This window comes from Heloderma suspectum, chromosome 5 (assembly GCF_057233095.1).
Source record: "Heloderma suspectum isolate Gila_16-S chromosome 5, 16-S_ref, whole genome shotgun sequence".
Taxonomy (NCBI): Eukaryota; Metazoa; Chordata; class Lepidosauria; order Squamata; family Helodermatidae; genus Heloderma; species Heloderma suspectum.
This window is the reverse complement of record NC_139462.1, coordinates 194515089-194538411: the sequence shown is the minus strand read 5'-3', so window position 1 is coordinate 194538411 and position 23323 is coordinate 194515089. Positions and strand designations below refer to the sequence as shown.

The 23323-nt window shown below is 39.8% G+C and overlaps 1 protein-coding gene across 5 annotated transcripts in view; it reads left to right on the top strand.

The window, feature by feature from the left end:
- AKAP9 (A-kinase anchoring protein 9) overlaps positions 1-23323 on the top strand; it is a 161389-nt gene that overhangs the window by 52766 nt on the left and 85300 nt on the right. For all 5 annotated transcript variants that reach the window (XM_084858883.1, XM_084858880.1, XM_084858884.1 and 2 more), the window contains 12 exons: positions 2124-2334; positions 2683-2759; positions 3062-3167; positions 6075-6172; positions 7242-7344; positions 8639-8837; positions 14047-14137; positions 15136-15210; positions 15923-16285; positions 20028-20252; positions 20924-21064; positions 21527-21633. In XM_084858883.1, the coding sequence (XP_084715009.1) occupies positions 2124-2334; positions 2683-2759; positions 3062-3167; positions 6075-6172; positions 7242-7344; positions 8639-8837; positions 14047-14137; positions 15136-15210; positions 15923-16285; positions 20028-20252; positions 20924-21064; positions 21527-21633 (1796 nt within the window). The remainder of the gene's footprint in view (positions 1-2123; positions 2335-2682; positions 2760-3061; positions 3168-6074; positions 6173-7241; positions 7345-8638; positions 8838-14046; positions 14138-15135; positions 15211-15922; positions 16286-20027; positions 20253-20923; positions 21065-21526; positions 21634-23323) is intronic.

Below are 23323 nucleotides of genomic sequence, written 5' to 3'. Positions count from 1 at the left end.
CCCAGGGGAGGGAAGTAAATAGCAGGGTCCCACAGGGATCTTTATTAGGACCAGTGCTTTTCAACCTTTTCATAATGATCTGGAATTAGGAGTGAGCAGAGAAGTGGCCAAGTTTGCAGATGACACCAAATTATTTCCGGTGGTTAAAACAAACCAGGATTGTGAAGAGCTCCAAAAGGATCTCTCCAAATTGGGAGAATGGGCATCTAAATGGCAAATGCGGTTCAGTGTAAGCAAGTATAAAGTGATGCACATTGGGGCAAAAAAATCCCAACTTCAAGTATAACCTGATGGGATCTGAGCTAGCAGTGACCAACCAAGAAAAAGATATTGGGGTTTTGGTGGACAGTTCAATGAAAATGTCAACTCAGTGTGCAGCTGTAAAAAAGGCAAAGCCCACAATTAGGCATAATCAGAAACGGAATTGAGAATAAAACTGATAATATCATACTGCCTTTATACAAATCTGTGGTGTGACCACAGAATACTATGTACAGCTCTGGCCACCACACCTAAAAAAGGATATTGTAGAGCTGGAAAAAGTGCAAAAAAGGGCAACTAATATTATCAAGGGGCTGAAACATCTCCCCTATGAGAGAAGGTTACAACACCTGGGATTGTTCAGCTTGGAAAAAAGGAGGGTAAGGTCTACAAAATTATGCATGGTGTGGAGAATGTGGATAGGGGAACATTTTTCTCCCTTTCTCAAAATAATAGAACATGTGGTCATCCTATGAAGATGATTGGTGGGAGATTCAGGACAGATAAAAGGAAGTACTTCTTCACACAGCGCATAGTTAAACTATGGAATTCGCTATGACAGGATGTAGTGTTGGCCACCAATTTGGATGGCTTTAAAAGGGGGTTAGACAAATTCCTGGAGGAAAAGGCTATCAATGGCTACTAGTCCTGATGGCTATGTGCTACCTCCAGTACCAGAGGCAGTGAGCCTATATATACCAGTTGCTGGGAAACATGGGTGGGAGGGTGCTGTTATGCTCATATCCTGCTTGTGGGTTTCTGGTCAGCAGCTGGTTGGCCACTGTATCAACAGAATGCTGGACTAGATGGACCCTTGGTCTGATCCAGCATTGCCCTTTTTATGTTCTTAAGTTAGGTGTTGGTGGTCATCTTTATCCAGAGGTGTTTTAACATTATACTATTAAGCCGAAGAATAATCTGGAGTGCTATTTTAACTTGCTCAAAGTGATCTAGATGACATAACAAGTAAAAGAGATTGAAGTGCTGCATAGAAATCTGTGTCAATGCATCTGGCAAAACCTAAATCTTGTATCAGTGTTGAACATGCTGTTTTCTTCCTAATCGTTGCCTTGATTTTATTACATATCCTTTTAAAAAGAGTGACTGTGCTTTTAAACTAAGGATACCCTGTTTAATTCTATCCTCTTACAATAAAGCACGTGTGGGCAATGTGCAACCTTTGGGCCTCATATAGCCACAGCTACCCCGCTGCCACCACACTCCTGAATTTCAGCAGCAAACCACTACGGAAGCTTAAAAAGACAAATTAGCTTGGACAAGCTAAAGTTGCCTCTTTTTACCCTTCATAGTGGTTTGCCACCAAAATGAGGTGGGAAATCGCCATTATTATTATTTTTTTGCCACCACCACATTAAGCCCATAGGGGATGCAGCAGGGGGTCAAAAGTGTCCTCTGAACTCCCTAAACTTGCCCACCACTGATACAATGTCTTGGAAGACAGTTCCACCCCAAATTAAGCTATTCACAAGATTTCCTTCCCTGTCAAGGGTCTTTGAAAGCTAATAGAATGCCAGAATTGTTTTTTGGCAAATTGTAAAATGAACATTATACTTGTGCAGATACGTATGATTTCAATTTTCCCAATGGAAACATGGTTTATAAATATTGGACACTAGTGAATGAGACTACTGAGAAGAAATTGCAGAGCTGCATATTTAAAACCAACAGATTCCTTCTTCAGCATTTGAATTTCTTACGTTACATGCATGGATTACAATCTTGTAAAATAAATTTAAATGTTAATTTGATGAATGTTGTAGCCATATTTAAATCCACTTATTTTCAAAATAGGGGGGAAAGATTTTGTACAAAAACTTCATATGATGTCCATCTTTACTCAGAGTGACTTAAAGCTGCAGATGGAGGCCCAGCGCATTTGTCTGTCTCTGGTTTACTCTGCTCATGTGGACCAAGTGCGCGAGTGCATGGAAAATGAGAAGGAGAATGCACTTTCTGCGCTTAAAGAAGAGCTCCAGTTCCATCATGCACAAGAGCTGTACGAGCTTAGGAAAAATCAGCTGGATCTCCAGACCGGGAAAAATAAAAAATTAGGTATACTGGTAAAACAGTGGACAATTATTCTTGGAATTTTAAGTTTGAGACAGTATTTTTATATTAGTAGCCAGTTTTGCTTTGGCAGCAGTAGCATGCTGCTTGTGTTTTTATGATCCTCATGATGTAGTCTGTAAATCAGGTATCTGTTTTATTGTTGCAATTTTCTGATTTGTGTTGTAATGTTTGTCCTAAGTTTAAATTGATTGCTCCTATTTGTATTTTGAATTTTGTAACGGCCTACAGATAAAATAGATGCAAATATCTGTATCTATATTGGTCTCTTTTCTCAAAATAATAGAAAACCTACTAAAATAAACAATTTTCAGTGATGGTTTTTCTTCACAGATGAGGGCCAGTCTACATGGGTGCATCTAGAAAGGCTTAGCAAGACAGTAGCTGAGGAATGTTCTAAGCTAACTCAGGTGAGAAGCATGTCCCCACAGGACACTTGAAAGTTTTCTGTTCCTATTTCTATTCTAATCTTAATGAAGTTTCACCATCATGTGCACTTGTCTAATATTAAGATGGGGAAACCTGAAAAAATGGGTGAACGTTTTAGGGCTGCTGAGTGATGGATCTTGCCTTTGGCTAGATTACCTTCAGGTTCATTTTAAGAGAAAGATTGATATATTATAATGACGTCATTGAAGTTATCCTGTTTTCTTCAAATAATCAGCTACAATATGAATATCAGCTACAATACAAACTTTTTTCTTTCTTATAGTCTCTGTGCACCATTCTACCAGGAAAATTTTCAGCTCCTGTTGAACCTGTTGCTAGTGAGAGAGAAACCCCTAACACAGTATTGATGTCAAGAGCAGAAGCCCAAGGTAATTCAAAATACACATACAGATTCTTACAGTGCCACCCAGTACATGGCTACTCAGAATGGCTACTTCAGTTCAATGGGACATGTTCCCAGGTAACTGTGTATAGGGTTGCAGCCTGAATCTTATAGGGTAGTATCCAATAGGGGTAGCCTAGATCTGTGCACAGCCATGATACAGCGTTTCTGGGGGGGCAAGCCCTGACGTGCACGGAAACGCTAGTTTCTGGAGAGGCGCCCTTTCCAGAAACCAGCTTTTTCACACTCATCAGGGCTTGCCCCCCAAAGTGCTATATTGTGGCCACGCGTGGACCTGAGCTGGTGGGGCTGGGCACGCGCGCACCACCCCTATTGGATACTACCCATAGTGCTTAAGTTAAATAAGCACAGGCTGCTGTTTTGCTCTGAAGATCAATTGGGAATTGGAACCAGCATTTGGTAGTCCTGGAAAAGGCTGGGAATTTGCTATGAAAACACCTAGCAAAATTTCTTTACCAAGACTTCAGCGTGGTAGTAGAAGACATGTGATAGTGTGGCATAATGTTAGCCAACCCAGATTCGTTCAGAAAGCCTTGAATATTGTAAATGTGGGCAAAGGGGAACAGACAGAAGAAGCCAGAGAACCCTGATGGGGAGGCTTAGGAATAATGTGCATTGAAAGACAATTCATTGAGAACCTATAAAGAATAAAGTAAAGAATTATGGAAATGGAATAAAAAAAGATAAGCAGTGGAGACATGCTGAAATACTTTACACTGTATCCAGCAGGGCACTTACACCCCCGGCTATTCTCCTGCACCTTGCAGATTGCCTCCACAAGTGGTGCCCGCTGCTTACCCAAGGGAGATTTAGCATTTCCAATGGAAACCTGAAACAAGTGGAAATGCTCATTTCTGGAAGGGGGCACTTTGGCAGGAGCTCACATAAGGGAACTCTGCCGACCTGCCTCCTTCCAGAAATGAGCATTTCCACTCATTTTAGGGTTTCCTCTAGGAAGCACTAGATCTCCCTTACGTAAGCAGTGGCTTCTGCTTGTACAGCAGAATCAGTAAGCCCTACTATTTGCAGAAGGGAATATGCAGGGGTGTAAACTGCATTGAGCAGGGGGTTGGACTTGATGGTCTTGTAGGCCCCTTCCAACTCTATTATTCTATGATTCTGTGAAACGTTGCATTGGATCCTGGCCTTTGGTTGCACCATCAGGGCTGCTTGAGTGAATGAAAAAAAGAGATGGGGAACCAGGCCAGTCTTGCTGGGAAAGAGGGGGTAGTGGGATAGGAGAGATAGATGTCTGATTTCCAAACAGCATGGTTACTCGTAAGTGGATTAATACTTTTTTTAATCTCTAAACATTCAGAATGCACAAATAATCAAACAACTGAAAGCACATATAGAGTGAGATTTTGGTTCATAATACTTTAAAACCCAACAAAGATGCTAAAACCCAGCAGAGACCTGTAGGAGCCTCTGTCATGGTTATGGGATTATTTTTTCCTAGCAGCATGTTGCTTGCGTGAAATATGCTGCATACAATTTATTAAAGAGAAAATGTTATATATTGACTTCCAAGTGTCAAAGTAGATTGTTCATTTCAGTAAAATGAAATTGTTCAGTGTGGAGTAATTCTGAAAGGCAGGAGCTTGTTCAAGGTCACATTCTAATGCCAAAATTTAAATTCAGGAGCACCAGCTTCAGGACTAGCATTCCTTGATCCCCCCTTTTGTTCAGTACTTATATTTGAGGCTGTTGAGGCTGTCAACAGTTGCACATAAAAAATGGCCCAACATTCAGAATCCATGCTCGGCATAAAGTTCAAAGATGATTTCTCTCAACTGCATACAATAACATAGTAGTAGAATACTATTTAATGCAATGACTTGGTTTGTACGACATGACAACCCATGACAAAGCAAGCCTTGGTGGCTTGTTTTTGTGGGTTGTTGTGTGATGTGAACCCAACACGATAGCATGAGGGTTGTTAACCATGAACAGCCGATGCTGAGAGCACATGGACCTGCTTCACAGGGGACCTGGCGAGAACACATGATCACTGAAGCCCACCATGGCTTATTTAAATCATGGTGAGCTCCAGTGCCTGCAGGCACCAGGTTGTGCTTTCGAGCCACAACTTGTCATTTCAACTAAACCTGCCGGGGGTTGAATGTTCAAAATGGCCACCCACATAGGCTGCAACACACCATGGCTTAAATATGCAGTGGACACTTCGACATGCCAGAGGGGACAAATGGAAAAGGGGAGAGGAAGGGTGGAGGGAAGCATCACAGTAGCAGGAGGGAACATGGGTGAATGAAGGGGCATGACTGGCAGGTGCAACACTTCTGGAGGGAGGCAGATGGATGGGGTTGAGGAGAGGGTGAATGAAATGGGCTTGCCCAGCCAGTACAATGATTGAGTCCCATGGCTCTTTCCAGTACCAACTAAGGGTAGCTAGGATGTTTTAGTGTTCATACAAGGCTTCAGTGGGAAGCAGGCACCCCAGAAGGCATTGGGGAGAAGGCTCTCATCGGCATATTACAAACACTTCCAGGGGCAGATGGAGATTAATACACATCCGGACGAGCAGACCAGTGGCAAAAAGGCTGCTGACATAGTGAAGCCTTGCCAGGAATTGCACGCCCTTCTGTGCCACAAAGGCTCTGGGGATACATCCTGGGAGCGGGCAAGGAGAGTGGAGAAAAACAACCCATGACCTGAGAAAACAAACCATGCAGTGCTCAGTTGTCTGGTGACAGTACCATGGCTTAGCTGTGGGTAAATACAACACATCGGCTGTTGTGTCATGCGAACTGGCCCAATATCTGCAAAAAGAAAGGAAGAGAAATTTGTACAATAAACTAATTCAATAACTGTGAATGTAATTAAAATGTTGAATTAACTTTCTACAATGTAGTTTTGCAAGAAACTCTGCAAAGTCTTCTAAACAAGATAATGGAAGAGTACCACAGGCTACTGGAATATCATGCACAGTTTATGAAAGACAGAAAAAAGGTTAGTTGTTTTTTACTTAATTTTTTTTAGTTTTTTACTTATATTCTAGACACAATTGTTAGGGAACAAGCATCTTTGCACGCAGTGACACATACATCCGAGTACACATATGTAAGATTGCACCATAAATCTAATTCATTTAAGTCTGCATTTTGCAGGATTGCAGCCTTTGGGTTGGATCCAGACTTAGTTGTACTTAGGGTAGACCTATCAAACTCAATGGGAAATCAGTGGGACTTCATGAGATAACTACATATAGAAGTGCATTGTTGTCTGACATTTAGTAAATAAAACTAAAAAAACTACACCAAATTAATTTTGTAGAAATATTTCAGTAGCCTGAAATATTGGAAACTGAACTATTTGATTATGTAGAAAACACAATAAACTAGACTTTATGTGGCTCAAATATTACAGTCAAAACATGTCAATTCAAGACATGACACTTCCCATATGTTTAAAATTTAAAGGGTAAAACATTATTAAATTATTTAATAATAACATTATTTTAAACATTATTAAAATCTGTTGACACATTGACTTTCACATGACCAAAGAGCTGTGCACTAGATATATTGAACTTTCCTATATTTGACTGCTGTTGTATCCATTCAGTATGTTACTAATTACTTTTATGAATATATTGTTAGAAATAGAAAATTTTCATAAAAATATAGCAGTGGAAAATATTAAAGAAAATGTTGTACCCCTTCTCAGTGACGGTATGTTCGTGATTCATAGTTTACACATACTTCAGCAGAATGGAAGAAAGTAAAACATTACCATCAGTTTTAGATAAGTTATAATTTGTATTCCTTGGGTGCTTCCAAACAGAGGGCTCCTAGTGCTACCAATCTAAAGGTATTGTGCAGCTATTTCATCTTTTCCTCCTTAATTGATTTTTTTCTGGTAAGAAGGTTGAATAAGTAGAAGAGAAAGATGGGAGGGCTACAAAGGGAAGACGTCAGCTGGACAGCCTGTGAAATTCCATGAATGAGGCAGGTGATTGCACAATAAAAGCCTCTTCTGGAAGCAAAACTTCCAATTTGCCTCTACTTTATTTCCCCAGGTTGAAGAACAACAGGTATCATATGCAGACAACGATGAGGAAGAAATTGACAATCTTCAACAGAATGTAACATGTTTACCTACTCCATCGCAGGATCTTGTTGGTAAAGATACGCACATAAAATATAGTTAACAGTTCTCTGTAATATAAGTAAACAAAGACCTTTAAACTTTATTCAGATCCTATTTCTACATAAAATATTGTTATAAAAAACAGCTACTTTTAAGTTTACCTTGTTCAAGTAGTACTTGCATTTTACTTTCCTGAATGAGCATATGTTTAGTATTTTTAATTTTTCATAATTTGAAGATGTTGGCTCAGATCTAGGTATCTGAATCTGTACTAAGGTGGAAACCAGGTTTGGACAGTGCTGATTGCCCAGTCTTGTGTCAGTCATGATCCTCCTCTTCTGTTCAAAGCTGGGCTGTGCACAGCATTGACTGAGTGTTCCTTTTGTCAATCTCAGAGCAACTGCCTATCCCCCATCAAAGCAATGGTGGGGCGAAAGCTTATACACACACACACACACACACACACACACACACACAGCATGTAGGTACACTTTTGTTCTGGTGACTGTATGTATGCTGGTTGAGGAGCAAAGGTGCAGGAAAACAAAGCTGCCCCTGCAGCTAAAAGCCTGCACCTGCTCTGCCTTGAAGTTGCCTCTGTATACAGCTTGAGCTGACCTAAATCTGAACCAGGTTCAGTCTCTTTCTGAACACTTTCTTCTACTCCCATTGTGTCCTGGTAGTTTTATTGTTAATGTTTTTTAAATATTTCAGACTGCTACATTTTTGTATGCTAATGGTTTTATATTATTTTGTATGCTAATGGTTTTATCATGTTGTGAACTACCCAAAGTCCTGACTTCGCTCCCATCTGGGTGTGTTTCCTTTCAACTTCAATGTGGTGGTGTACAGAGGCCAACTGCCAAAACAGTTATCCTTGTTCCGAAATTTCTGGCCCTGACTGTATATCTTCTATTTAATACAATTATTACTTTTTACTTATTTACGTTTTCAAATTCTTAATCATTTATCATTAACATTTGGCATTTGCATTTCATAATAAGACATCTTGTATTGTTTTAAGAGAGGTAGGTTAACATTTTCTTAATAGCCTTCCCAGCAAGTCCAGTAAAGCAAAATTAGCTATTCCCTAAACATCCAGGACAATTGTTCCCAAGCTTTTTGCTGTGTTGGAGTGATTGCTAATACTACCCCAAATAACAAGAGAGTTATTCTTTGTTAGGTTCAGGAAAGGACACATAAGGATCCTCCAATAAAATAATAAATACACAATTTCCATTCTTAAAATACAATCTTAATCTGATATAATTTATCTTTAAGTAAATTGTGTATTAGCTTGCTTGTTTATGATTTTTTCATATATAGAACTTAAAATTAAGTCACCTTGTTGGGAAGACATGGAAAACTTTAAATCTCAACTTGAAGAACAACATGCTCAGGAAGTTGAACACCTTCGATCATATTTCCATCAGCAATTGAAAGAAACTGAGGAACGATATACTGTGGAGATAATCCACTTACAGAGTAGACTCCAAAATGCCAGTGAGTCTTTGGAATGTTTCAGGTACCTATGATTTTTGCCTTCTCCTTTATTTCATAACCAAGACTACAATAGAACAATCTCAAGCTATTTTTCTGTCATAGGTAAACATTAATTTCATTCTCTCAATCTTGCTATATGCAGCGGAGCGATGGGAGGGGAGATTATGTTTCTTTCTCAAGAATTTTCCCAATTGCAGCCATAGTCCATGTAAGTGAAGAAAAAGAGGGTGCTCTGTTCACTTGTGAACTTCATGCTATTTTCTTCATGGGATGAAGAAAAAGAAGCTGCAGTTGGGGAAACTGGGATGGAAATTTCCCCCACCACTTCACACAATATTGATGTCTGAATGGTCTGGGGGCTGGGGCAGGTTTCATAGCTCAACTGTACAGCATATGCTTTGCATGCAGAAAATCCCAAGATTAATTTCCAGCATTTCTAGGTAGTGGTCTTGGATAGTGTTGCCTTCTTCATATGAAGAGGTGAGGGGGAAGGAGCATGTAAGTCTGAGATCTGTTTCTGACCTCACCATGTGATGAAGTTTGTAGGGAGAGCTGGTGTCTGAACAGACTCCTTGTTATAATACTGAGAGAAAATAAGTTTGAGAATTGTCACAATCGTTAATATATTTTACCAGATTCATAATCAGTACATTATATTCTCTAGCAGTAGATAAGTTTCTTTCACTAGAATGGTATTATAATAGATCCACTCCTGAGAGATTACCTCTTCAATTAAATGTCCAGTTTAGCCTTTTGACCCACAGTGAGGGGAGCAGGGAATGGATCTAACATAGAGTAAATTCATGGGGGTCAAGCCAGCTGGCCTCTAGTTTAATATAGAGAACCTCACAAATAGCCAAAACCATACTTGTTATAATTATTATGTGGCAGAGTATAAGTATATAAACATTTTTAGGGGAAAATAAGCTTATAAGAATTAACTGAAAGTAACCTAGACGACCCCTTCATGGATCACTGCCTTGTTGTGGCGAAGGGGCTTGCGTAACTCAGTGAAGCCATAAGCTATGCCGTGCAGGCCCACCCAAGACGGACAGGTCATGGCAGAGAGTTCTGACAAAATGTGGTCCACTGGAGAAGGAAATGGCAACCCACTCCAGTATTCTTGCCAAGAAAACCCCATGGAAAGTATCACAAGGCTAAAAGAGATGACGCCGGAAGATGAGCCCCTCAGGTCGGAAGGTGTCCAATATGCTACTGGGGAAGAGCAGAGGGTATCTCCAAGTAGCGCCAGAAAGAGTGAAGCGGCTGGGCCAAAGCCGAAAGGACACTCAGCTGTGGATGTGTCTGGTGGTGAAAAGAAAATCCGATGCTGTAAAGAACAATATTGTTTAGGAACCTGGAATGTCAGATCAATGAATCAAGGTAAGCTGGAGGTGGTCAAACATGAGATGGCAAGATTGAACATCGACATCTTGGGAATCAGCGAACTAAAATGGACAGGCATGGGCGAATTTAATTCAGGTGACCATCATATCTACTATTGTGGGCAAGAATCCCTTAGAAGAAATGGAGTAGCACTCATAGTCAACAAAAGGGTGGGAAAAGCAGTATTGGGGTACAATCTTAAAAACGATAGAATGATCTCAGTACGAATCCAAGGCAAACCATTCAACATCACAGTAATTCAAGTCTATGCCCCAACCACTGATGCCGAAGAAGCTGAGGTTGATCGGTTCTATGAAGACGTACAACACCTTCTAGAACTAACACCAAAAAAAGATGTCCTCTTCATCATAGGGGATTGGAATGCTAAAGTAGGAAGTCAAGAAATCACCGGGATAACAGGCAGGCATGGCCTTGGTGTACAAAATGAAGCAGGACAAAAGCTAATAGAGTTTTGCCAAGAGAACATGCTGATCATAGCAAACACTCTTTTCCAACAGCACAAGAGGCGACTCTACACATGGACGTCACCAGATGGTCAATATCGAAATCAGATTGATTATGTCCTTTGCAGCCAAAGATGGAGAAGCTCCATACAGTCAGTAAAAACAAGACCTGGAGCTGACTGTGGCTCAGATCATGAGCTGCTTCTTGCAAAATTTTGGCTTAAATTGAAGAACGTCGGGAAAACCACTAAACCATTCAGGTATGACCTAAATCATATCCCTGATGAATATACAGTGGAGGTGAGGAATAGATTTCAGGGATTAGACCTGATAGACAGAGTGCCTGAGGAACTATGGACGGAGGTCCGTAACATTGTTCAGGAGGCAGCAACTCAATCCATCCCAAAGAAAAAGAAATGCAAGAAAGCAAAGTGGCTGTCTGATGAGGCTTTACAAGTAGTTCACGAAAGAAGGGAAGCGAAAAGCAAGGGAGAAAGGGGAAGATATACCCAACTGAATGCAGAGTTCCAGAGAATAGCAAGGAGAGACAAGAAGGCCTTCTTAAATGAACAATGCAAAGAAATCGAGGAAAACAACAGAATGGGAAAGACTAGAGATCTCTTCAAGAAAATTGGAGATCTCAAGGGAACGTTTTGTGCAAAGACGGGCATGATAAAGGACAAAGAAGGCAGGGACCTAACAGAAGCAGATGAGATTAAGAAGAGGTGGCAAGAATACACAGAAGAACTCTACAGGAAAGATCTGAATGTCCCTGATAGCCATGATAGTGCGGTCACTGAACTTGAGCCGGACATCCTCGAGAGTGAAGTCAAGTGGGCCTTAGGAAGCATTAGTAACAACAAAGCTAGCAGAGATGACAGTATTCCAGCCGAGCTATTTAAAATCCTAAAAGATGATGCTGTTAAAGTGCTGCATTCAATATGCCAACAAATCTGGAACACTCAACAGTGGCCACAAGACTGGAAAAGGTCAGTTTACATTCCAATTCCAGAGAAGGGCAACGCCAAAGAGTGTTCAAACTACCGCACAATTGCACTCATTTCACATGCCAGCAAGGTGATGCTCAAAATCCTACAAGCTAGGCTTCAGCAGTATGTGAACCGAGAACTACCGGAAGTACAAGCTGGGTTTAGAAGAGGCAGAGGAACTAGAGATCAAATCGCCAACATTCGCTGCATCATGGAGAAAGCAAGAGAATTCCAGAAAAACGTCTATTTCTGCTTCATTGACTACGCTAAAGCCTTTGATTGTGTGGATCACAACAAACTGTGGCAAATTCTTAAAGTGATGGGAGTACCAGACCACCTTACCTGTCTCCTGAGAAACCTGTACAAGGGTCAAGAAGCAACAGTCAGAACCAGAGATGGAACAACCGATTGGTTCAAAATTGGGAAAGGAGTACGACAAGGCTGCATATTGTCACCCTGCTTATTTAACTTATATGCAGAGTACATCATGAGAAATGCCGGGTTGGATGAATCAGAGGTCGGAATTAAGATTGCTGGGAGAATTATCAACAACCTCCGATATGCAGACGATACCACCCTAATGGCAGAAAGCGAAGAGGATCTCAAGAGCCTCTTGTTGATGGTGAAAGAGGAGAGTGCAAAAGCTGGTTTGAAACTCAACATTCAAAAAACGAAGATCATGGCATCTGGCCCCATCACTTCCTGGCATATAGAAGGGGAAGAAATGGAAGCAGTGACAGATTTTACTTTCTTGGGCTCCAAGATCACCGCAGATGGTGACTGTAGCCATGAAATTAAAAGACGCTTGCTCCTTGGGAGGAAAGCTATGGCCAACCTAGACAGCATAGTAAGAAGCAGAGACATCACCTTGCCGACAAAGGTCCGTCTAATCAAAGCTATGGTTTTCCCAGTAGTAATGTATGGCTGTGAGAGCTGGACTATAAGGAAGGCTGAGCGCCCAAGAATGGATGCTTTCGAACTGTGGTGCTGGAGAAGACTCTTACGAGTCCCCTGGACTGCAAGGAGGTCAAATCAGTCCATCCTAAAGGAAATCAACCTTGAGTGCTCATTGGAAGGACAGATACTGAAGCTGAAGCTCCAATATTTTGGCCACCTAATGCGAAGAGAAAACTCCCTGGAAAAGACCCTGATGCTGGGAAAGACTGAAGGCAAAAGGAGAAGGGGACGGCAGAGGATGAGATGGCTAGATAGCATCACGGATGCAATGAATATGAACTTGAGCACGCTCCGGGAGAGAACGCAGGACAGGAAGGCCTGGCGTGCTATGGTCCATGGGGTCACGAAGAGTCGGACACGACTGAACGACTGAACAACAACAACCTAGAGGAATCAGTTTTCGTTGGAGCGTTTGAGAACTGCAGCAGAGTGAAAGAGTGAGGCCTGTGAAAGATCATCTGCTGCAGGGTGTGCCCTGTCCCTGGGGAAATTGGAAAAAAACTGATTTCCAGAGAGGGCAGGTATATCACTGCAGCTGCTCAAGGCCTAGAGAAGTGACATGAACACCAGAGCACAAGGGAAGAGACTGAACAACATCAACTCCTCCCCTTGTGTCTCTGCTGCAGTTCTTAAAAGCTCCAACAACAGAGTAAGAGAGAGAGTGGGGCATGTGAGAGATCATCTGCTGTGGGAAAGACTGAAGGCAAAAGGAGAAGGGGACGGCAGAGGATGAGATGGCTAGATAGCATCACCGATGCAAGGAATATGAACTTGAGCATGCTCCGGGAGAGAGCGCAGGACAGGAAGGCCTGGCGTGCTATGGTCCATGGGGTCACGAAGAGTCGGACACGACTGAACGACTGAACAGTGAGGTAGTGTGCAGCAGCCAAAACAACAGAGAGAGATTTCGTAGCATCTCGTCCCTGCTCACCTATTGCTACCGTAGTGTGAAGGGTGCTATGCTATTTTAAGGCGGCGGGAGTGGTTATACTATACTATACTATACTATACTATACTATACTATTCTAGTGATTTTCCTGTGGAGAGGGGAACTCAGTTTGGTTAATTGTAGACAAAGGTGCAATCTGGGAGGGTGTGAAGCCCGCTTTTTTTTTTTTTTTTTGTAAGGTCCCACCCAAGTAAATGTACATTTTTTGGAATCTCCCAGACTTGATGTAGATGGTCCCTCCACTATCCATAAGTGAGATTGTTGTGATACCTCTGCACTTAATAGTTTTTGTATTGGCATTATAAGAAATCCAGCTGCTATTTCCTGTCCTTGACACTGGCTGGTGATTACAGTCTTTATTATTACCTGATTGTTCTCCAAGTTTTGTCATATCTGACCCTGGCTTATGTATTTTATTTTAACAACTGTTCAGCTTAACAGAAGAAAAGCCAACTAATGTTGTATCTTTTAAACTGTCCTTTATAGCATTTCTGTAGTACAACAGGTAAATGAACTTAAGCAGAATGAGAAGCATACCGAAAGTGATCTTCAGCAACCTGCTGAGAAGGAAGTAGAGGTACTATAAAATATTTTTGGATTAATACTCCTTTTCAGCATGGTTTTCAGTGTTTCAAACACTCTATCTATCTATCTATCTATCTATCTATCTATCTATCTATCTATACACACACACACACACACATACATACATATACATACACACACACACACACACACACACACCCCCGTAAGAGAATATTCGTGGTATCAGATCTTCATCATTAAAAACCTTACACAAACAAATACAAAAGCTGTACATATTTTAAATGGTTTTAAAACCAGTTTAGTGGGTATGTTTTTAATTGATATTTTAATGAATGTGTTTTTATATTTTAACAATTCTATATTGTTTGTATTTTATTGTTAGCTTGCTTGAGTGCTATTTCCTAATGGAAAGGCAGGATATAAATTTAATTAATAAATAAAACATTTACAGATTTTATTTGGCACAAACTAATTCACAAAGTGTGATCAGAAAATGTTAGAAAGCATAATTACCTTCACTGATGTGGATTGGTGGTATCTTTTTCTTCCTATGATGATGAAGCCATTTCATCCTTGGCTATGAGCCTCTGCTCCCTCTAACAACTTCAGTTTCATTGCTGAGAGGTACCGCTTAGTATTAATTTCAAAAGGGTGACTAGCTTTGTTTTCTTTCAGCAAGAGCAGTCCAGTGGCACTTTTAAAAAGTAACTGTTTATTGTGGTGTGAGCTTTTGTAAGCTACTTCAGTAGATGCACACTGAACTAGGCTCTTGCCTACAAAAACTTGTCATCCAACCAATATAAGATCACTGATACTAATTCAAGAAATCAGTACTGTGTTAGTGCAATATTTAATAAAGTTACAAATTTCATAGCTTTTTTTCAGGTTGTGTGGAAACAGTTTATTCTCAGCCATATCCTTTCTTCACCCTGAATGCATAGCTTAAAATATGAACAGTTAACCTTTTAAAATATTCAGAACTGATATTATTAAAAAATGAACACATATTCTGCTCCCTTTTTTTAACAGATCTCTAATGAAGCTGGTGTTACTGAATTCCTGGAAAAACAGTACCAAGAGAAATTGTTACAAGAAATAGCAAAGGTACCATTCTACTAAAGCAATCCATTAGGACTCAATTCATATACCATGCCAACCCATGTTTAAGGAAGCTTAGCTATGGTGTGGCTGTGGCATGACATCTAAATCAGCAGACCGTATTTATGGCCTACCTTTGGAGGCCACTGTTTCTAGAGACAAGAATGTTGAGCAGACAGACGATAAACAATGTAAGCCATGTTCTCTGTGAAAGTTCCTAAGTGCAAACCACACTTTGGCTTCTAAATTATGGTTCGCACATAGTGTGCTATGGTGTCTGAACTAAGCTAAGAATTAATACACAATATTACTGTGTTATATTGAGTACTCTGATAAGTATGCCTAATCTGATAAGCAAATCCATATGTATGTTGCTCATTGTACTATTTCAGCATTCCTTTAGCTAATTCCTATTAATCAATGCATATTTGATTGTATTTATTTATTTAAGAATATTTATATACCGCTTCCCATTTTTTAAAAATCCCAAAATATTTACTGTATTTATTCAATTTATAGAGTGCCTTGTCTTTGATGTCCATGGTGCATGTCATAACAGATTAAAATTTTAAATCCTATATTTTGTTGAATACTTGTTTTTAGGTGTATGATTGGAGCATAATTTAATATTGACATTGATTGAGGAAATGTATCATTCATTGGTTTGTATAGAAATCTAAGTAGGTCCTCTCTGTGTCTCAATCTGTTGCTTATTAAGGTGGTTGTAACCATGAGTATAGAGTTTGCACAGAAAAATGAACTAGCAAGAATTGCTAATCTAAAGGAGGAGGAGCAAATGTCGTTGACGGTACCAGTGCAAACTCAACAGGATAAGAATTCCAGTAAAAAGGAATGTCCTGAAGAATTAGATAGCCATAGACATGAGAAGCAAGACACAAATTCTGAAGAATTCAAATCACTTAGCAGAGAGATCAGTGAAGAGTGTGAAACTTCATCATTTGAAGGGCAATTTCAGCTAGATGTTAAGCCTACTGAGATACTTGGACTACACAACTTTGATTCAGTGGTTCCAACAGATTATTCCTCAAATGATAAAGAGCTTATGAAAAAGACATATGTGGTAAGTATATTCCAAAATATAATAAATATATTCCAAAAATATTATTTTTGAAATTATAACTTTGTGAGATTCTGCTCTAATTTTGTTTGTTCCTAGTGCACAATTAGCAAACCACTCATTCTGTTATGCAATACATAATACTTGACAACTGGGAGAAAAACTTATAATTGTGGAGGTTGCTAATCAGCTTTCATGGTTTAGTTGCTATAATGTTTAACAGGGCATAAAAAACAAAATATACATTCAATAAGATTTTATTAACATAAATATTCTTATTAGCAAATATGATTTTAAGCCTTTGAAGTTTTTATCTGATGTTTCTAGCTAAATAGGCTGGAAGAACCATCTGAAAATATACATTAATATTAATATTAATGAATATTAAGAGTGCACATATGTACTACATGTATATTAATAACACTACAATTCTATGCATGTTTCTTCTTCCGTAAGTCACACTCTGTTCAATGGAGTTTACCCTTAGTAACTGTTCAGGATTGCAGTCTAATGTGAAATATGGTGGCCTGCTGTTTGATTAAGGTTGGTCACCGGGAGCATAATATGTTAGTATTTCTGGGATCACTACTAGCACTTTAGAGATTTTGAGGTACACCTTTAAATAATAGTTTCACTGTTGAGATTGTGCTTTTCCTTATGTCCTATTGCAAACTCTGTGATTGGTTGTTTAACATATTTATAGGTGCCACATGAATAATTATACTAGTGGACTAAAAGTGCTGTTCTCACAACACTTGCCATGTGCCAAATTAATGCAAGACTGCATGTAGAGAGGCACACTGCTAAGTGATTTCAATTTTAGACTCTCAGCTGTCCATGGAGGCTCAGGTGTCAGCCGTGAGCTGGGCAGCACTATACCAAGTCTATCTGATATGGCGGCTGTGTCCCTATCTCCCTAACCATCTGCTCCCATCAGTAGTTCATGCCCTGGTCTCCTCTCACCTAGACTACTGCAATGAGCTCTATGTGGGGTTACCCTTGAAGATGGTTTGGAAATTGCAGCTGGTGCAGAATGTGGCGGCCCTCCTGATTAAAGGCAGCCATTGGCGAGACCGCATCACTCCAGTGCTGAAGGAGTTTCACTGGTTACCAGTTGTTTTCTGGGCCAAATTCAAGGTGTTGGCATTGACCTTTAAAACCCTATATGCTTCTGGCCCAATCTAGCTTAAGGAGCACCTCCAACAACACCAGGGATGCTGCTCAGTGAGATTGGCCTCGGTAGGCCTTCTATCTGTCCCATCAGCCAGGACAACTAGGCTGGTGAGGACTAGGGAGAGAGCCTTTTCTGTGGTGGGCCCCGCCCGTGAAATTCCCTCCCTAGTGACCTCTGCCATGCCCCCTCTTTGATGAGCTTCTGCCAGGGTTTAAAAACCTGGCTGTTCAAGAGGGCATTTGGGGTGGGTTAGGGTTTTTTTTCAGAGTAGTGTTGTTTTGTTACGTTGTTTTGTTCAGTTGATTATGTAAATTTGGTATTAGTATTGTATGCCACCTAGAGTGGCTGGGCAGCCAGCCAGATGGACAGCTAATAAATCTAATAAATAAATAAACAAATTATGGAATTCCTCACCCACCCCTACACTTACCAAAATACAAGTAAGCATGTTCTGGAAGAACTGAAAGACACATTTTATTTGGGCTAGGTTTGGGCGGGTTTGACTAGAAATTAGAATGGAGTGGAATGGAGTGGTATTGCCCAGTTTGTGGCAAACGGAGGATGCACAACCCTGTGTTTACTGCCAAGCAAGCTAGACAGTGGCCATGCCCAAGGGGACTTGTATTTCACCCTTCTATTCACTACTTTTTCTCTGCAATCCATCTCTCCCCGAACCCCCTTCGACTTTTCTTAACTTGTCCAGCAAACACTGACAGGGAACCTCTGGCTGGTGAAAAACAATTAGGTGGAAGTATTGAGGGGGATATTCATCACATTTGTCCTGCCTGCTCTCTTCCTACACTGCTATTTATTTCATGACTGGGAATCCCGGTCCTCAAATAATTCTCAGTTCAGAATTTCTGTACAGTATGAATTACATTTAGTAAGACTGTAGGCTGCGATCCAGAGAACTATGTGATTTAGGACTACTTCACATAAGGTTTGAATTTTATTGAATTATGGTCACAGACCAGCCACTGAAAATACAAAATATGAAATCAAGCTGACAAACGCAAATACAAACTGCAAATGTAGAATATACATAATATCAATCAGAACTAACTTTGATGACAGTATTCATTAGTATCAGCTAGTACTAAAGTGAATTATTATGAAATTTAACCATCTGATTCCTAATGGAACATGCAACAAAATGTTGCCACCTTAAGAGTACATTCATTTATGGAGTCTGAAGGAAGAAGGGAGGAGTAAAATATATCTGATCTGCCTGGAAACTTTACTAGAATTGGAGCAATGTAATGAGAGCGAATGTCCTTATAATATAAACAGTATAATAAATCATGTTCATCTGTTTCAACCATGCCCAATTGGCAGGGGCAAACATGTTGAGAATGAGGGATTCGTAAGTATCTCCCTTCCAAAAGAGCTATTGTTGTTGTTCAGTTGTTAAGTCGTGTCCGACTCTTCGTGACCCCATGGACCATAGCATGCCAGGCCTTCCTGTCCTCCGCTCTCTCCCGGAGTGTGCTCAAGTTCATATTCATTGCATTGGTGATGCTATCTAGCCATATCATCCTCTGCCATCCCCTTCTCCTTTTGCCTTCAGTCTTTCCTGGCATCAGGATCTTTTCCAGTGAGTTCTCTCATCGCATTAGGTGGCCAAAATATTTGAGCTTCAGCTTCAGTCTCTGTCCTTCCAATGAGCACTCAGGGTTGATTTCCTTTAGGATGGACTGATTTGACCTCCTTGCAGTCCAGGGGACTCGTAAGAGTCTTCTCCAGCACCACAGTTCGAAAGCATCAATTCTTCGGCGCTCAGCCTTCCTTAAAGTCCAGCTCTCACAGCCATACGTTACTACTGGGAAAACCATAGCTTTGATTATACGAACCTTTGTTGGCAAGGTGATGTCTCTGCTTCTTACTATGCTGTCTAGGTTGGCCATAGCTTTCCTCCCAAGGAGCAAGCGTCTTTTAATTTCATGGCTGCAGTCACCGTCTGCGGTGATCTTGGAGCCCAAGAAAATAAAATCTGTCACTGCTTCCATTTCTTTCCCTTCTATATGCCAGGAAGTGATGGGGCCAGATGCCATGATCTTCGTTTTTTTAATGTTGAGTTTCAAACCAGCTTTTGCACTCTTCCACTTTCACCCTCAGCAAGAGGTTCTTTAGATCCTCTTCACTTTCTGCCATTAGGGTGGTATTGTCTGCATATCTGAGGTTGTTGATAATTCTCCCAGCAATCTTAATTCCAACCTGTGATTCATCCAACCCGGTGTTTCTCATGATGTATTCTGCATATAAGTTAAATAAGCAGGGCGATAATATGCAGCCTTGTAAAGCATAAAAATGGGCCAAGGTAAATGCTTTGCATTATTTAGGGGTCTTACAAGCATAAAGATAGTCTGAGAGGACAAAGTTCTTATTATAATTACCAGCTGCTGGATAATACTGAGTCCTTGCTTTGGCTTCCTGTAAGGCTACATCCCAAATCTGTTGCTTAATTATTTCTTTGGCTCTCAAGAACTCCAGGTGTAGAGCTAGGGGCACATAAGGTGAAATTTCCTACATGTCCTACACACCGTTTTTAACACTTGCCAACAAAAATTACAGGTTACAAATGAAGTTTCAACCTCCAGTATAATAGCTTCAAGCCAGATATCATTGTATGAAGAACGTTTGGAAGATATGCGTCAAGAGCTTGTCCGCCAGTATCAAGAGCATCAGCAGGCAACAGAAATATTGAAACAGGGTCACATGCAGCAGATGGAGTGGCAGAAAGAAAATCAAGAACTCCTCCTAGCAGAGCTGGATAGGCTTAAAGTACAGTTAACAGAGGTAATGCGAGTCCTGAGACCTGGAATAGTTAGTACTGTGGGCTAAATGGAGACACACATGCCCCCATGGCTTTCTATAATCCTCACTTCATATCCAAACAAAACAAATGCATTTTATCCAAATGATACATGTGTTTAGTCTTGAAACCTCCATTATCTTTTGTTGTTTGATATAGATAAATTGAGTAGCTGTCTTGTCACTGTTGATACAATATGCCGAATGACCAATTTTCATGGCTCACGAAGTTTCAAGGCTATTCGTAAATCTACCTGTGGTCCTTGCTTTTGTCACTTTAGTAGTAAGATAATATTACCCTTTATGAAATTATCCAGTTATTGTGAAGACACATTCAATACTATCTCCAATAGAGGATGAAAAGCAATTAAATTTTGGCTGTGCTGAAATCATTTAATACCATTCCATAAAGTAGGTAAATAAGGAGGGAAGTCAAACCTGAAGTGTATTCATTTCAGTCTTTTGAGAATATTGATAAAGCAGTTTAATTGTATTTTGTCCATAGATGCATGTAGTATGTGTATGTGCATGTATAGCTTTAACTACATAGTTAAAACAGCATGTTTTATGGTGAGACTTCTAGGAACTTCCTTTTGTCAGATACATGCCTGATTCCTTATGTATTGATTCTAATATGTGAGATGCATTCTTTTCAGCATGTTACACTGAATAGTGAAAACATCAACACAGAAAGAGAACAAATGCTTTTAGATGAACTAGAATCATTAAAGAAGCAGTTAATTCCTGGAAGAGAGAAGCTACCCTGTGAACTAAACAGCAGTGGTACTCAAACACAGGTAGTATAGACTTTGGCCACCTTTAGAAGCTGTGGAATGTAAATAGAGTTGCTTTGCTGTTGTTGCTCTTTTCAGCACAGGACATTTACCTAATGGGTGTCAGATGTGTTTAAATGGAGGTTGATTAAATAAGAAGGTGGAGCTTAGGCAGCTGACATTATGTTGAAAGGAAACTCTAATTTTAATGTTGCTGTAGTAACATCCAACAGGAAACCAAGAAGCTAATTACTTAACACAACCAACTTGATTCTTATAGGCTATCACTAAACTATTTCAATCTGCAGTATTAGGTGTCTGATAACAAAATAGTTAATTATTATTTAAAACTGCAGGAAGCTTGTGAAATATGGTGTGTTTTTTTTCATTTTATAACATGACTGTAAATCAGAACAGCATGCTAATTTCAATATGACAGGATTTTTGTTTCTCTTTTCCTCTCTACCATTGCCTAAACTTACCCAGGATGAAAATGTAAGTCAAACTGAATCCAAAGAGCATATATTAGAAAGTGAAGATGGAGGAGGAGGAAAGCTTGAAGAAACTTCTCTGGACATTTTTTCAAAAGAAAGGTATGCTATTGAAAAGGCCAAAATACTTTTTATTTAGCCTGATACTTTTTCTACTAACAAGAGTAAGGGATGTTTTTAGTTTTGTAAATTGCATAACCTCAGGGCATTTTATATGATAGACTTGCACTTTGGTAGGAATCAAGCTAAATAACGTGACTGCAGTTTGGAAGCTGTTTCTATCTCAAAGACTTTGTTTGACTAAAATGGCCTGAATTGGATCCTTGCCACATTTTAATTTGAGTAGTTCTGCATTCACTGGGTAATTAAGGACTCTAGGAGGGTGAATTTAGAATTAAATACTGAATTAAATTACTGAATTAAATAGCTGCTGTGTATTATATGTGGCAATGATTTGTCCATGTGTACAAAATTTAGCTCTCTATTATCATTATACCTTTATGTTAAATTTTATATAGAGCATGGCTTTTCATAACAATTTTCTTGGCTAGCTAGTAAGAGATTACATTAAGAAGAATTATGTTCTACATTTTGTTGCTATCTTTATAGCAATCTCCGTAAAGTTATTTTATGGTAATGTCCTCATCACATTGTTTTCTTAAGCAAACTGTCACTTTAAAAACTGAAATATCTCAGATAGCATGTCTCCAGTTCTTGTGATCTACCATAATCCTTTGCACTTCTATCTATCTGTCCATCTGTCTATCCCTCCTCCTTCTTAGTGGGTCACCAAAATAAATTACATGCATAAAATAAGAGCTGAAATGTAGTACTGTTACAAACTAAAGTAGGATTTATTTCTTTCACAGCTAAGTAAGTATTAATATATAATTTTTAAAGTATGGCTGTCCTGTCTATAGAATATAAAACTGTTATTTAACTACTTTTGTATCATAACTCAGGGTTTGTTTTCAGAGTTTTCTAATTATGTGGAATTTCCCTCGCAAACCACAGTGCAGATATGTCATTGAGATATTCTGAAAAGTAACTGGCAGCAAACTTAAACACACTTACTGTGGAGTAAGCTACATTGAACACAGTAGGACTTAGTTCTGAGTAAACATGCTTAGGCTAGTATTGTAAACCAGAAATTCTGTGCCCACTCACTTGGGAGTTGGTTCCATTTAATTCAAGGGGAATTATTTCTCAGATAATAAGCATAGGATTGGATGACACACAGGATATTTTTTACCCCATTAAACTTCTTTTTACATATTCAATATTTGCCTTACAGCATGCCCCGCAACTCCTTCTATCCATTCAAATAGTAATTCTCCTATCAAAGATTTTTTAAAAAGAAAGGTCCGGCTATAGGTTTACTGAACTTTTCTGGAAAATATTGACCTGGTTCGCATGACACGACAGCCCACCATGTCTTAATTTACCAACAGAGGATATTGCATTGAGCTGGGCACCCGCCTGTGCCATTTTTGCATGATGCCCATGGGTGCCTAGCTTGCTGTGGTTGTTGTGTCATGTGAACCCAGACAGCAAGCGCTGTTTGAGGGTTAGACAACACAACAGCCCTCCTGGGTAAAGCCACCCATGATGTCGTGATATGCAAAAAGGCCCATTGCATAAGATGGGGAAATTATTCAGTAAGCAAGCAGCCAAAGCACTTTTCAGTATATTTTGGGGAGCACATCATAGTACATAATTGCTGCACTGCATTGCGGAGTCTCTTAGCGTTGATGTTCCCATAACCATCAGTTGTTATTATTCAGGGCCATGT